This window comes from Mastomys coucha, unplaced genomic scaffold (genome assembly GCF_008632895.1).
Source record: "Mastomys coucha isolate ucsf_1 unplaced genomic scaffold, UCSF_Mcou_1 pScaffold12, whole genome shotgun sequence".
Lineage (NCBI taxonomy): Eukaryota > Metazoa > Chordata > Mammalia > Rodentia > Muridae > Mastomys > Mastomys coucha.
The window spans coordinates 93,830,443-93,845,134 of NW_022196894.1; the positions used below are offsets into that span (position 1 = coordinate 93,830,443).

A 14,692-nucleotide genomic window follows, 5' to 3' on the forward strand; every position below is an offset into this window, starting at 1 on the left:
CCAAGCACAGGGCTGGCTCAACCGCAGGAGCCTAGCCACCCAACCCAAGTGCCACCAGGGCCCTCAGCTCGGACCTGCCGACAGCCGTGCGCCCGGGACGCGGGCTGATACGGCCCTGCCCTTCTAGCTGGACCTCTTGGGCACAAGGCCCAAACCGGGTCCCAGGAGCAGGAGCCAGCAGGCAGGCGACAGCGGGCTGCAGGGGCGCAGGGAAGGGCCCGGGAGCAGCGTGGACGCGAGGCTGCCGGAGCGCGCTCTCCTCCCACGCCGGCCTCGCGCTCGCTCCTCCTCCGCGCTCTCTCCGTCACCCCTGCTGTCCCCTCCCCCGGTCCCCTCCGGCCCTCCCCCAGCTCCAGAAGAGCGCGCGGCCAGGAGATCGGGCTGGTTACTTCCTCTACCGCGGCTCTGAGCGCAGAGTGGACACCACCGAGGGCCGCCAGTCCCCGCCACCGGCCCCGGCCCCGCGCGCTCGGATCGACCCTACGTCCTCCTCTCGCCGGGCCTCGCGCTCTCGGACCGCCGCGATCTCCTCTCTCAGCCGCCCTCCGGCTGGCCCTGCCCGCTGCGGCGCGGTAAGAGCGGCCCCTGTGCGCGATGGTCCTCGGGAGAGACTCCGCCCGGGGTGGGGTGTAGTGCGGGCGGCCCCTGCTCCCGCCAGGCGATCGCGCGCCCCGGAGCCGCTCCGGCTGGTCCCCTGACACCCAGTGGCCTCAGCGGGGAACCCGGGCACCGGGCGGGGCGTGGGTAGACTGCTTTTGTTTTGGGGAAGCCAGTGGCCGCCCAGTGCGGTTCCTGCCCGGGGCTCACGACTGCGTTTCTCGAGGGGGCTTGAGGCACCTGGGGAGGTGGCCGAGGTAGCCCTAGGTTCTGGGTGACTTGAGTCGGGGAGGCGCTAGGCCTGGGAGGATGTGGGGGTGTCCGGCGCCTGGAACACCTGGGAAGTTGCGGCTCCCAGGGATACGCCACCTGCTTGGCCAGGTCTGGGCTCCCCTGGGCCCTGGGAAGCCAGCACGCGACACGGTCCAAGTAGGGGTGCTCGTGGCTGCTCCGCCTTTATTTTTTCCTTAAAGCATGTGAATGAAGGGGTAACCCGAAGCGTTTGCGTATTTGACGGTTTTTGTTTGTTTTTGTTTTGTTTTGTTTTTAATTTACTATTTAATCTCATAGGACTTGTACTAGCCTGGACTCAATTTCAGAGCCTAAAATAGTAGTTGACTTGGTACTTATTTAGAAAGTAAAGCGGTGAGCAGTCCTAGTTGGAGACAGGAGTCATTTAATTCATCAGTTGAGAGAGAGACTTGCTCCCTCTGTGGAAGCTCCTGTCGGTATCTGCCTGCCCACACCACCACCGCCAATCGGGAGATACATCTCAGTGTTAAGCTTTTATTAAAATCTGAGTAATCTCGCAGTACAGTTAATGTGAACACCGTGCATCCCACAGGGAAATAGCCAAACTCTCATATATGGAATTAGTCATTCATCTCTCTAAACTGATCGCTAAGCGAAAAGCAAACCTTCAAAAGGTTTTGTTCCTTAACTTTTTCTAACCTAAATTTACTTAAATACTAACCTATGCTCTCTTATGTAAGTGATTACCTGTTCCAATAAGGTTACAATTATCCATGAAATTCTTGTTTAAAAACTTAACTATTCTCAGTCATTACATTTCTGCCATTTTCTCCCATTTCTTGTTACCCTTTTTTTTTAGCCCCTGCCCAGTACCAAAAAGTCTAAACTTGAAATTGATTTATCTAGACTCTTGACTTGTCCCAGGGGTTAGCAAGCATATCCAGTCGGATAAATGAACTTAAATTTGATTAGCCATGTATCTGCCTGAAGCCATTTAGTAGAGAGCTTTAATTCTACATGGTTTTTTACAAAACTCATTAAAAGCCAGGCAACAAAGGAACCCTGTTCTGCAGCCAGCAATTACAGCTCTTTATGTGGGAGTGGGAGCCTCCCTTTTCTGCTCCTGTTTGTACACAAAAGGCAGGGGATCTCTCCTCGATCTCCGAAGCTATTCTCTGCCTATCTCAGAATGGAAAAATCACAATGAAGTCCCCCGAGTGTCTGTACATTGGGGGGACAGAAAACACTGTCCGACAGGCCCAGGGGACCGTGTGGACACCTCTGGCTCTGTCTCTGGTTTTCTGCGGGAGGCCTGTGTTTAGTCAACAGGTTACAGGGCTGACTCCAGCCAAGTAGGCGACATGAAGTTCTCAGGTGGCAAGCATTTCACAGGGCTGAAGTGTGACAGAAAGGCCTAGTTTAACATTTGTGAGCTCTCTGAGAGCCCAGTCAGGCATGGTCAGGATTTAAGGCTCTACTGATCTGAGGTGCAATCTCCATGGACACCCCCATACGAGTGTGACCCGGTTGGTCACTCAGAATCATCAGGCTTTGGCTGCTTCAGAATGCAGTGATTTTATGCTTGGAACCTGGGTCTTCACAACGGGAGCTAGGCATGCTGTGGCCTCTGTTTGTGAGGGAGCCTCAGTGAGTAGAGCTGAGATAACATACCAAGGGAGAACCCGAGCAAATGTGCCTGCTCTGGAGGCTGCACAGTCCCTGCTGTGACCTCACCAGGATGGTGGCTCCTTCAAGGCACCTCAGCTTTTCTGGGCTGCTTTAACCCCAGTCTGCATATCTGAGCTCCCAGCAGCCCCCACAAGGCCTCTTTCTGCTCTCATTGCCTTTTATCAAGGTGTGATTGTGTGCTTGTGTGCACTTGCAGGTGTCGGTATCTGCACGTATGTAGGAAGTCGTTAAGCCTTCTGCCATTGCCCATAAGGTTGACTGTAAAGAGAACAGAAGAAAGAGGGATCAAAACAAGTTAAAGAATTCTTTGAGCCTATGCTATCTGCCGCCTCTAGTGAGGTCTATCAGTTGCATGCTAATTTTAGTGACTGGGTATGGTTAGCAGGTGAGTGCTCATGAAAGAGAGTGGGGGGGGCGGGGCTGGGGATTGTACACTCCACACCATGGAGCTGTTGAAGGCTCCAGTTCTGTAGTTTGGAGCCTGGAGGACAGGGAGCTGCCGTCCAGTGATGGTGATCTCTGGTGTGTGGAAATGAGGCTCCGTGACTGTCTAACACTCTGGTTTTGTTGAAGGGCCTTCCTTCATTTAACATGTCATACATATTAGGGCCCCAGAAAATTTTTCAGACTGCTGCAAGTCACATTTTTTTTTTCTTCAATGTGCTCAAAACAGTCTTAAGAGGTCAAATTGATTTTACTATATTCAGTCAACCTAATGTATTCACAATGTTATATAAGCACAAAGTAAATATCCAAAGGACTGAGACATTTTCCCTTTTCCTCCTAGTTCTTGAGATCTGATGTGTATCCTCACTCAGAGCCTACCTCCCTTCACAGTAGCCATATTCAGTGCCAGTAGCCACAGGTGGCCAGCTGGTGGCCGTTTGCTTGGTCAGTCCAGCTCTGGTATATAAGCCCCTATTATCAAAGCAAGGCCTGACCTCTTGAAGAAATGTGAAACTGTGCTACCCACAAAGGACAGATGTTCTCAAAGCACATACTCAGAGCCCAGGATCTGGGACAATGTGAGGGGTTGGGTGTTCAGGGCCATGTGCTTCTGCGTAGCTCAGAGAAGAATGAGTTTGTGTGTCTGCTGGGCTGACTCCTGTGGGAGCTTCCAAGGCAGGGATCCCTCAGTAGCTTCTATTAGGGGCCAGAATAAATTGAGTGTGCTGTGTAGACAGGAGATGGTGGCTCGTAGCCCTGCTTGGCACCATCTCAGCTATCACCTCAGCTGACCATGAGTAGCACAACCTCCTTGCTCAGCTATGCCAAGGTTCAGGGAAGCCTACGGAGTCTCACATCTAAGTGGAACTGGATGGGACACCATCCCCAGACTTTGTTCTCCTTGAGAGCCACTTGGTCTGCAACCCTTTTAAATAAGAATTCCCATATCTGAGTGTGTGGACATTGGCCACCGGTAGTGTTCTGTCTGGCTAAAGACTGAAGCCACCATCAATGGTCAATGCTATCTTTAAAATGTGCTTCAATGGTAACCTCTGATTCTGTCTCACTTTTTTTCAAGATGAATGACTTTGGAATCAAGAACATGGACCAAGTGGCCCCTGTCGCCAACAGTTTTCGTGGGACACTCAAAGTATGTGCTTCTTATTTAAATTATCTTGACAGTTTTAGAAACTCCATTAATAAAGAGAAAAAAACCCATGGCCCCGGGTTTTAGATATCTTAGCTCTGATGAAATTGTTTATGCTCTTTGATCCTCAGTTTTCTGTGCTGTCAAATGGGTATCTTGATGCTATTTGTACCTGTCCCCCAAGATATGGAAGTAGTTCATTTGCAGATGAATATTCCTTTCAAATGGGAAAAAACAAGTCCCATGATTCTTAAAGAAAACCGTTGGAAAGACTGTTTCCACGTTTCCACGGCTGGTCAAGAAGGCTGTCTCTGAACTTCCTTGCCTTTGTTTGTGTCTGTGCACATGCGCCATGCACATGCACAGAGGCAGGAGGGTAGTTTGTGGGAGTCAGTTCTCCCTGTACTTTCACTGTGGAGGTCCTGAGATTTGAACTCAGGTCACCAGGGTTGGCCCTGAGTGTCTTCACTGGTCAGCAGCAGCATTCCCAGAAGGCTATTTGACTTAAAGGAAGAAGCTCAAGAATAGGCATCCTGTGCTGCACCCACCAGGTTAGAGGGAGCCTGCTGTGTCTGCTGCTGCAGCCCAAAGCTGTTTATGCCAACCCCAGACCAAAGACAGCTGGCTCCCCTGTTGTGGCTGTGACATGTCCACTCCTTTTGGAACACTCTTGTAGCACACACTGGTCATTTCTTGTGTAAGGGTATATATGTGGTGTGTGTATATGGGTGTGTGGTGAGTGTGTGTGTGTGGTATATGTATAAGTGTGTATGTGTGGTGTGTGTGTGATATGTGTATATGTGTGTGTGAGTATGCGTGTGTGTATATGTGTGGTATGTGTAAGTATATATGTACGGTATGTGTGTATGTATGTGGTGAGTGTGTGTGGTGTGTATGTGTGTAGTATGTGTGTATATATGTGTGTATGTGTGTGTGGTGAGTGTGTGTATATGTATGGTGTGCATGTGTGTTGTATGTGTGTGTGGTGTACGTGTAGTGAATGTGTGTGTGTGTGTTGTGTGCTCTACATTGTGTGATGTCTGTGTGTATATGTATGTGAATATGGTGTGACTCGGTGTGTGTGTGTGTGTGTGTGTGTGTGTGTAGTAGAAAGGCTAGTGATTAGTGTCTTTATTGCATTTCATTTTATTTTTGAGACAGCATCTCTCACTGAACCTGTCGCTCACCAACTAGTCTTGTCTAGGAATCCTGTCTCTGCTTTCCCAGTGCTAGGATTACTAGACCACAGCACAGTCTCCAGTGGTGGCTCTTGCCTAACCTCTTCTTTGTAACAGGTTCTCTTGTTCTCTTCCTGCTGGCCCCAAGTTTCTGGAGTTCTCCTGTCTGCCTCCCTTTCCAGCACACCGGTGTTACAGGCCAGGGTTCCCCTGTGCAGCCTTGCATGGGTTCTAGGGATCCTAACGCATGTGCTCAAACTTGCCCAGGCAGTGCTTTTCCCATTCCGCCGTCCCCCCAGCTCCCTAAACCATCTTTAAGGTTATGTGTCTGGTATAAACTACAGGGGCAGAACCTGGCACCCACTTTTCTGTTTGATTTAGTCACGTGCCTTAAGTGGGGCAGAAATGGTAAACAGCATAAGGAATTAGTGTGCTGGAGCAGAAGCTGCATACACTCCTAAGGGAAAAAGGCCCTCTGTAAACTGAAAGGCCTTGCTGACGTTTGGTTTCGGAGAAGACGTTTGCTGCCAGAGTGTGTGTGGAAATGTGTAGCAAGGGTTTGTGCTGTTCTTTGGCTTCCTGGGTAAAGGGAACTTCCAGAGAGGCGCTTTCCAGAGGCCTTGGCAACGCCTGGGGGAGGGTTTTGGTTTTGTTTTGTTTGTTTGTTGTTGACATCTATTTAATATCTCACCCAAATCATCCCTGCATAAAATCCTAGGCCCATCCAGTTGAGGCTTTCACGTTCCTCAGTGGGCCTGTCCTCCCAGGTAGCTGGGAGCCCTGGGGGCTGAGGATTTGGGGCTGGGGTTGGCAGCCTTGAGCCACAGGTCTGTCACTCACTCTTCTGTGTTTCTGGAAGGAAGGCACGGTGTCAGGCTGACTTATTTGTAAATGTGTTACACATTTTATTCGCCCATGACTCAACATACGGGTCATTGTGTTACACATGATATAGGATTTCCAGATTATGTTGGGAAATAGAACTTTTCTTCATGTTTCCTAAACAAATAGGGCTGGGGTGGACCAGCCTTGCCCAGCACTTATTCATGCTCCTCCCATTCAGGGATGCTGTGTTTCGTAAACATGGAGTCTGTGAGATCATGCAGCCATCCAAACTTTCCAGGACTTTATGTGTGTATCCAATTTTTCCTGAAAGTTGCCTCTGAAAGCCTCCCTGTGGTTGAAGTTTCTTTTCTACAATCTTTTTTGTTTTTTATTGTCATGGAAAATATTAAGGTTGTTTGTCACAGATTGCTATTGTCTGAGCCACTGTGTGATGAGGAGGAATTCACTCCCTTTGCTTAAAGTGGTAGATACTTCAAAGAGCTTTTTATTTTATTCAAAGATAAAAATAGCTTGTTATTGTTTTTATTTCCCGTTTCTTCCCAGCCTTCCCTTTTTATTTGAATTGCATGACACCAAAACCCTCTGTCAGCTTAGGTTCTTCTTTTCCTACACACCCAATCAGATGAAAAAGGTCTTGGTCTTTTCTGAAGGCCTCTCGATGTGGTCCTAAGAGTCTGCTGTTTTTAGATGTATTTAATTTATTAAGTTGATTGTGCTGATAAAATAATCTGCTAGGCCACCTGGCTCTATGAGGTTAATTAAAGAGTGCAGAGTGAGATAGAATTGTTTGGATTACTTTGAGGTCATTGGCCCATGTTACCTTAGAATGGCTGATGTCATCAGGACCCAGCCTACTGGGTTACTCGGACCACTAAGAAAGCATGTCATCAAGGAAGTTCATGTGGCATTTCTCTTTCTTTTCTGCAGCGTCAGCCAGCCTTTGACACCTTTGATGGCTCTCTGTTTGCTGTGCTCCCTTCTCTCAGTGAAGAGCAGACACTCCAAGAAGTGCCCACAGGCCTGGATTCTGTCTCCCATGGTAATTTGTCCTCCACCCTGACAGATGGTGCATGGCTTCCTTTGACATAGGGTTAATAAAGACATGATCAGTTTATAGAGATAGGGATAGGCCATTCTCCAGCCAAGAATATCAGTGTCTTGAGTACTGGGTATGAGAAGTCTAATAGAAGCCTGTGGTCTGGGACAAGACAGTTTTCCTCTTGTGTGAGTGAACTGGTCATTCTGGTATCTTCACAGGCAATTCCCACCTGTCACTCACAGCTCGGAACTCTGAGAGTTGGTGTTTTCAAATACTCCCTGGTGGCTTTTTCAAATAGAAGGTAGTGGGCATTGAAAGGTGTCCCAGCTTATATGCACGTGCACATGCGCATACACGTGGATGCACACACACAGATACATATGTGCACACATGAACACACTTCCCTTTGAGTCTTGAGACCACAAATTCCTCTTGCTCCTCTTAACCCTTTATAGTTCAGAAGTAGTTCTCACTGCCGTTCTTTCTCCCAGTCAAAGGCCTAGCATGTCACATATGTCTCTACAGTTACTTCCTAGAGTAATTGGTTGGGCACATTCCCAAGATCAACTTGTCATATATATGAAGTGGGTGCTCAAGCACACAGCCCACAAAGATCAATTAAAGATCCCATGCTTTCATAAGTGTGGTATTGTCTGGCGGTCATTTATCGTTCCCAAAATTTCTGAGAGCATCAGAAAAGATTCCTTTCCAAAAAAGTTGTGGGTGTAACTGTTTTACCGTGCAGTGTTGTTTGCGCCTGACATGCCCGCCTGCTTAGCCTACTGGACACAGTTCCCATCAAACACGGTCACTGAAGGCAGCCAGGGACAATCCAGCCTTCTGACATTGCAACCTGGCATTGTCATTGACAGAGGCCGTGCCTGATGACCATGTAGTCAAGTTATAAGAAGTAAAACCTTGTGCTTTGAGTATGCCTGACAGTTTTGTGTTGGGCTATGTTCACGTGGTCCTAGGCTGTGCACCGGATGTAGGCTGCAAGGTAGCATACTTCTGAAGCGTTTTGAACAAAAACTGTAAAATTTAAAAATTTAAATACATTTTAGGTAGGAATGGCATCTATGCATCTCTGCTTTATGAAGCTTTGTAAAATATTTAATTTTTATTGTAAAAGTTTAACACACACACACATACCACACACACACACGTGCACACACGCACACACACACACACACACACACACACCACACACACACCACACACACACACCACACACACACACACACACACACACACACACACACACACACACACACACACGAGAACTTAGCCAGGCTGACTTGGAACTCACTGTGTAGCCCAGGTTACCTCATTATTCTCCTGTCTTCCAAATGCTGGGATTATAGTTGTGTACATCAAACTCATTTTTATTCTGGATTTTCCTTTCTGTAATTGGAGTAATTCTAAGAATCCTAAGAAGTACTGTTGGTTTTGGTTCCTAATCTCTTTGCTTACTTTTTTAAAAGAAAAAAATAGCATGTCAAATTATCTCTGTGATTACGGTAATAGTCTACTTTAAAAAAATCTCTCCTCGTTTGCCTTTGGAGTTTCTTTTTTGGTAATACTGGCCATAGAACCTCCTGCATTCTAGGCAGCTGCTCAAGCACTGAGTGACACCCCAGCCCTGCAGCTGGATTCTGTTAAGGAATCATGTCAAGATTTGTGATCAGGGTTCTCCGCAGACTGGGGCTTATCGTAAGCTTCTATCGACATTGCCACCTGAGTCCTGACGTCCCTGTGGTCTCTCTCTCTAGACTCGGCCAGCTATGAGCTGCCTTTGCTCACTCCCTGCAGCAAGGCGGTGATGAGCCAAGCCTTAAAAGCCACCTTCAGTGGCTTCCACAAGGAGCAGCGGCGTCTTGGCATTCCCAAAAGTAAGTGCTGGGCTTTGAGGCTGGTGAGGCCTGAGGGCCAGTGTCTCTAACGTGCTCCTGGTTATCTTGCAGGAAATGTAGCTGCCCCGAGCCTGTGCCAGCTGCACATCTAATCCTGCACTCATTAAACACCGAGTGCCATTGGTGTCTTGGAACATGCCTGTGTCACAGCAGGGTCATGTCTTATTCATCTCCTGATTTGGAGCTGTCTGGGCTTGGTTAATTGTTGAGGGCTACACACCTTCCTGGTCTTGCTGATGTTCACTGGTGGTGTCCTCTCTTGCTCTCCCTGCACAGACCCCTGGCTGTGGAGCGAGCAGCAGGTGTGCCAGTGGCTGCTCTGGGCCACCAACGAGTTCAGCCTGGTAAATGTGAACCTGCAGCGGTTTGGCATGAACGGCCAGATGCTGTGTAACCTCGGCAAGGAGCGCTTTCTGGAGTTGGCGCCTGACTTTGTGGGTGACATCCTCTGGGAACATCTAGAGCAGATGATCAAAGGTAAGGTGCAGGACTTGGGAGGCAGGGACCCAGGGAGCAGGAAGGTGGGTCCTTCCACCTCAGCCTGCCCAGTGGTAGAGCCCATTGCCTCAGAACACCCCCAAGCAAGTCAAACGGGGAGGTGCTGACGGATCTTCATTCCACAGAGGGAAGTGTGTGCAATGTTCATGGAGTGCCAGGTGTAGCCACAAGGCAATAGCCTGAGTCACCAAATTGCTGGCTATTGCCAGGCTGTACTAACAGGTCATGCCAGCTCAGAGCACCTTGGATATGTAGGCCAGCCAGGGTGCCAGGTGGGTGAACTCACTAGGAGAACCGAGAGAGATGGGGCTGGCTGAATATAAGGCAGCACACACAGATCATTGTAGATTTGATAGGAAGTGACTCCAGTCCACTGAGGATTTTGGAAAACGGGCTGTAACTGATCGACTGGTATATACACAGACATGTTAAAAGCAGACGCTGGACTCAGAAACCTCACCAAGGCTCGGGATGCTCTTCTCACCAGCCTTAAAGATCAGTGAGACCTGCTTAAAAGATACCTGGGGTTAAATGAGGGACAGCAACAGTGAGACTAACTTAAGTTAAAGCAAAACCAACAAAACTGAAGCACCATGGTCAAACTCTTACCATATAAATTCAGAATCTCACTTGGGTTCTGCTGCCAGGCTGCTTTAGCTATGTTTCCTGGAGCCAAGAAAACCAACTTTAAAGACTCCCTGACTCTTGGGAGCATGGACTGCTCTTACCTGATGTGTCTCTGGGCAGCCATTTAAGTGGCCAAGTCCGGCCTCCTGGGCTTTTGTTCAGCGTGTGTGTTTGTGTTGCTTGGCTTCAAGGAATGAAATGTGTGATTGTATGTTCCTAGTAGTTGCTTACACAGACACACACCTTCCATGTGGACTTCAGGACATCCCAGACCGATCTGTAGAGGATGTGAAGCCTTACAGAGGGCAGGAACCAAGTTCATCTCCTTCACCCACTGTTTTCCCAGCCCCAGGACAGATGGTTCTTCATAAACACAGGCATGAAGGGAACACACAAACCAGGCTGTTCTAGACAGTGACATCACTGGTTTTGGAAAACTTACCCCAGATTATTAGAAAAATATCTTGTAATTTTAAACATAAGAGGACTGAACTGAAACGGAATGTGAAGTGCTGGTGGCGAGACGAGTCATCCTGGTGTCCACATGAAAGGAAGTCAAAATATGGCTCTCCTTGCAGAGTTTTCAAACTGTGTCTTCTCTCTTTTTCAGAGAACCAAGAAAAGACAGAAGAGCAATATGAGGAAAACTCACACCTCAACGCGGTTCCTCATTGGATCAACAGCAATACATTAGGTCAGTCAGGTTATTGTGCCTTAAGATCTCTGGTTTTATGTCTCTCCAGCGCCTCAGATAGCCTAGGCCTACACTCTTCCTGTGGTGGCTACACGTGGTGTTGATCCACTAAGCAGCTGAAATGTGGCAGGTCTGGTCCACATGAAATGTGTAATGATAATCTAAGACTCTGACTAACTCAGAGGTCTTAAAATGAAACCAAGAATATACACTATTCTTTGATGAGTTAGGATACTCTTTATATATTGAGGCAATCGCTGCTTTGTTGGGTCACTTGTTCCTTGACTTTTTATATTGCCCCTGGAAAACTTAGCATTGCTTAAGTGGCTCCTATGATCTCCAGGAGGCAACACTTGCTCTAGACCATTTTAACCATAAAGAGGAAGAAGAAGTCAGTAGACACTAATGTGGTATGACAGAGGAGGTGGCCAGGAAAAAACGTGTAGAAAACTCACTGTGCCCTGGACTCTCAGCACCTGTAACAGAACGAGGTCCTGGACTCTTGGCACCTGTCACAGAACGAGGTCCTGGACTCTCAGCACCTGTCACAGAACGAGGTCCTCTGTGTGTGGGTCTAGCTATTGGAATGCTGACTGCGTCTGCCATCTGACATCTGATTCATCCTTGTGTTCAGGCTTCGGCATGGAGCAGGCTCCATATGGAATGCAGGCACCAAGTTACCCCAAAGACAGCCTCCTGGACAGCATGTGCCCGCCGTCGGCCACGCCTGCAGCTCTTGGCTCTGAGCAGGAGCTCCAGATGTTACCGAAGTCTCGGCTCAACACCGTCAGTGTCAATTACTGTTCCATCAGCCAGGACTTTCCCAGCGGCAACTTGAATTTGCTCAATAACAGTTCTGGTAAGAGAATGTTCTAGAATAAGGTTATTGGTTTGTCCTGGAAGCCAGTCAGGATGAGAGACACTTGGTAAGCACATCCTGTCTTCAGCCATTGGAGAAGGAGGTTAAAAGACTGGGCCACCTTCCAAGTGACCTTCCAAAAAGCAGACTCACAACCTGTTTGAAACCCCAGCCCAGTCCAGGTTCTGTCAGTATTGAGTGAGCAACATTGAATAGCTAGAGGACTTGGAGCTAACTTCCTCATGGTGGAGTACTCTGTGCAGACACATGGGAATGTGCTAGGTTCCTTTTTAAGGATGTAACATACATGGTCTGCACATCTGAGATTGTACATCCGGTTGAATTAATGGGGCTGTGCACGCCTGTGTTAGCCGCCATCCACACGGAGGCAGAGTTTCTAGCCATCTGTAAGGTTTCTTCCCTTCCCAGCCCGCTTTACAAGAGCAACCTATTTTCCTTTGCATTATCATGGATTGGCTTTTGCCTTCCTGAAATGTCACACATAGGCTTTGGCTGAATGTCTTCTTTGGGGTTTGTCTTTCGAGTCTGAGTTTTATCCATACTGTACCATTTGCTCTTTCTTGTGATCATAGAGTGATTTACCGCATGAGGCTACATTTTATCCACTCTTCTGTTGGAGGAAGGTTGTTATTTGCATATAAAGTTGTCCAAGAAATTAGTGCCTGAGTTTAAGAGTGCTCGGAGGAGATCTGAGTGGTGCTGTACCAGCTGCGGGTATAGCTGCCTTGGGGGTGGGTGGTTGTCGGGATGCAGGAGTTGGGATGATGATGCTTCTGAATCAGTGACCCAGGGGTATTGATTCTTCTCACATCCTGGAGGGGGTCTCAGCATTGTTTGTTTGTTTTTACCAGGAAAACCCAAGGACCATGACTCTCCAGAGAATGGTGGGGACAGCTTCGAGAGCTCTGACTCACTGCTGCGGTCCTGGAACAGCCAATCATCCCTACTGGATGTGCAACGGGTACCTTCCTTCGAGAGCTTTGAGGAAGACTGTAGTCAGTCTCTGTGCCTCAGTAAGCCGACCATGTCCTTCAAGGACTACATCCAAGAGAGGAGCGACCCAGTCGAGCAAGGCAAACCAGTTATTCCTGCAGCGGTGCTGGCTGGCTTCACTGGTGAGTGAGCACTCAGGGCCCCAGCAGGCTCCTATGTGACTGAAGCACTCACCACGCTTTCCCAGGCATTGTCCAAGTTTGCCTGTGATACACTCTGAGGCTCGATGTACACAAGTCCTATAGGGCCGGGCTTGCAGAAGTTTTCGTGTTAGGATCTGGGGGGTGGGAGGAAAATCCCAGGCCACACCCTCTACCTGGGACAGGAGGTGGAGAAGTAGGAGGTCACACAGACTATGGTCCTGGCCCTGACTCACACTCTGGATCTCCAGGAATGTAAACTGACCTGGGGAAGGACAGGAGCTGGCTCAAGGGATGCCGGCACTTGGCCTCTAAAACTATCCTAGAGAGGATGAGAGAGCTAGCGCTTCTAGGCAGAGAGCAAATCTTAAAGCTGTTTTTAGAACCAGACAATTTCAAAACCAGGGCAAAAATATCAAGAATGTTCGTTTTCTTTCCTCCAGATGCCTTTAAATAGATCCCTTTTCCATTTGCTGGCCACAAGAAGCCATTGTGGATTTTAAAAACCCATTTTAAAGATATGAGATTAAAATAAGGATATAGGGATTTTCTTTTCATTGTCAAAAACAAACAGCTACATATAAGTATACAAATCCATAAAGGTATTTGAACCTCTGGCTGTTCCGATCTGTTCCGATACCTAGGAATCCAAGAACTGCTAAAAAAAGAAAAACAACAGCACAGCATTAGGAGTGTCTACCAGGATGGGAATAGTACTTCCATTTGTTAACCAACGTTAGCCCCATGGTGTTAGCATGGGCAGTGTGGCCAAGACTGTGGCCCATGGTGTTAGTGTGGGTAGTGTGGCCCATCCTGTGGCCTGTGGTGTTAGCATGGGTAGTGTGGCCTAGCCTGTGGTCTGTGGTATTAGTGTGGGTAGTGTGGCCCAGCCTGTGGCCTGTGGTGTTAGCGTGGGTAGTGTGGCCTAGCCTGTGGTCTGTGGTATTAGTGTGGGTAGTGTGGCCCAGCCTGTGGCCTGTGGTGTTAGTGTGGGTAATGTGGCCCAGCCTGTGGCCTGTGGTGTTAGTGTGGGTAGTGTGGCCCAGCCTGTGGCCTGTGGTGTTAGTGTGGGTAGTGTGGCCCAGCCTGTGGCCTATGGTGTTAGCATGGGCAGTATGGCCCAGCCTGTGGCCCATGGTGTTAGTGTGGGTAGTGTGGCCCAGCCTGTGGCCTGTGGTGTTAGTGTGGGTAATGTGGCCTAGCCTGTGGCCTGTGGTGTTAGTGTGGGTAGTGTGGCCCAGCCTGTGGCCCGTGGTGTTAGCATGGGCAGTATGGCCCAGCCTGTGGCCCATGGTGTTAGTGTGGGTAGTGTGGCCCAGCCTGTGGCCCATGGTGTTAGCATGGATAGTGTGGCCCAGCCTGTGGCCTGTGGTGTTAGCGTGGATAGTGTGGAAATTCACTGATGAATCTCACAGGGGTGACAGGTCCTAGTGGCCACCCAGTGAGTCAGCTTAGTGTGGCTCAGTCTGAGGCCCCGATGCGCTTCCCCAAAGCCTTTTATATCTGAGGGGAAGGTGACAGCTTGGGATCAGATCTCAGCTTTCCTTCCCTAAACCATGACAGGGTCCTAAGACAAGTTGCTGTACATCCTTAAGAGAGACAGGGCCACAGCAAACCTCTCTCTCAGTGCCCGTAGAGCAGACAGACAGTTGTCAGTGTAGGTCACCCCATGTTCCATGCCCGAAGAGCAGACAGACAGTTGTCAGTGTAGGTCACCCCATGTTCCATGCCCGTAGAGCAGACAGACAGTTG

General features: G+C 48.8%; 1 protein-coding gene across 1 annotated transcript in view; it reads left to right on the plus strand.

Moving 5' to 3' along the window:
• Positions 1–308: 308 nt before the first annotated feature.
• Positions 309–14,692, plus strand: part of Ets2 (ETS proto-oncogene 2, transcription factor) — an 18,782-nt gene continuing 4,398 nt past the window's right edge. Inside the window, exons 1-8 of the mRNA XM_031364517.1 lie at positions 309–572; positions 4,064–4,135; positions 7,084–7,195; positions 8,968–9,087; positions 9,385–9,585; positions 10,844–10,927; positions 11,562–11,786; positions 12,659–12,922. Coding sequence (XP_031220377.1) covers positions 4,064–4,135; positions 7,084–7,195; positions 8,968–9,087; positions 9,385–9,585; positions 10,844–10,927; positions 11,562–11,786; positions 12,659–12,922 — 1,078 coding nt within the window. The 5' untranslated portion in view covers positions 309–572. The remainder of the gene's footprint in view (positions 573–4,063; positions 4,136–7,083; positions 7,196–8,967; positions 9,088–9,384; positions 9,586–10,843; positions 10,928–11,561; positions 11,787–12,658; positions 12,923–14,692) is intronic.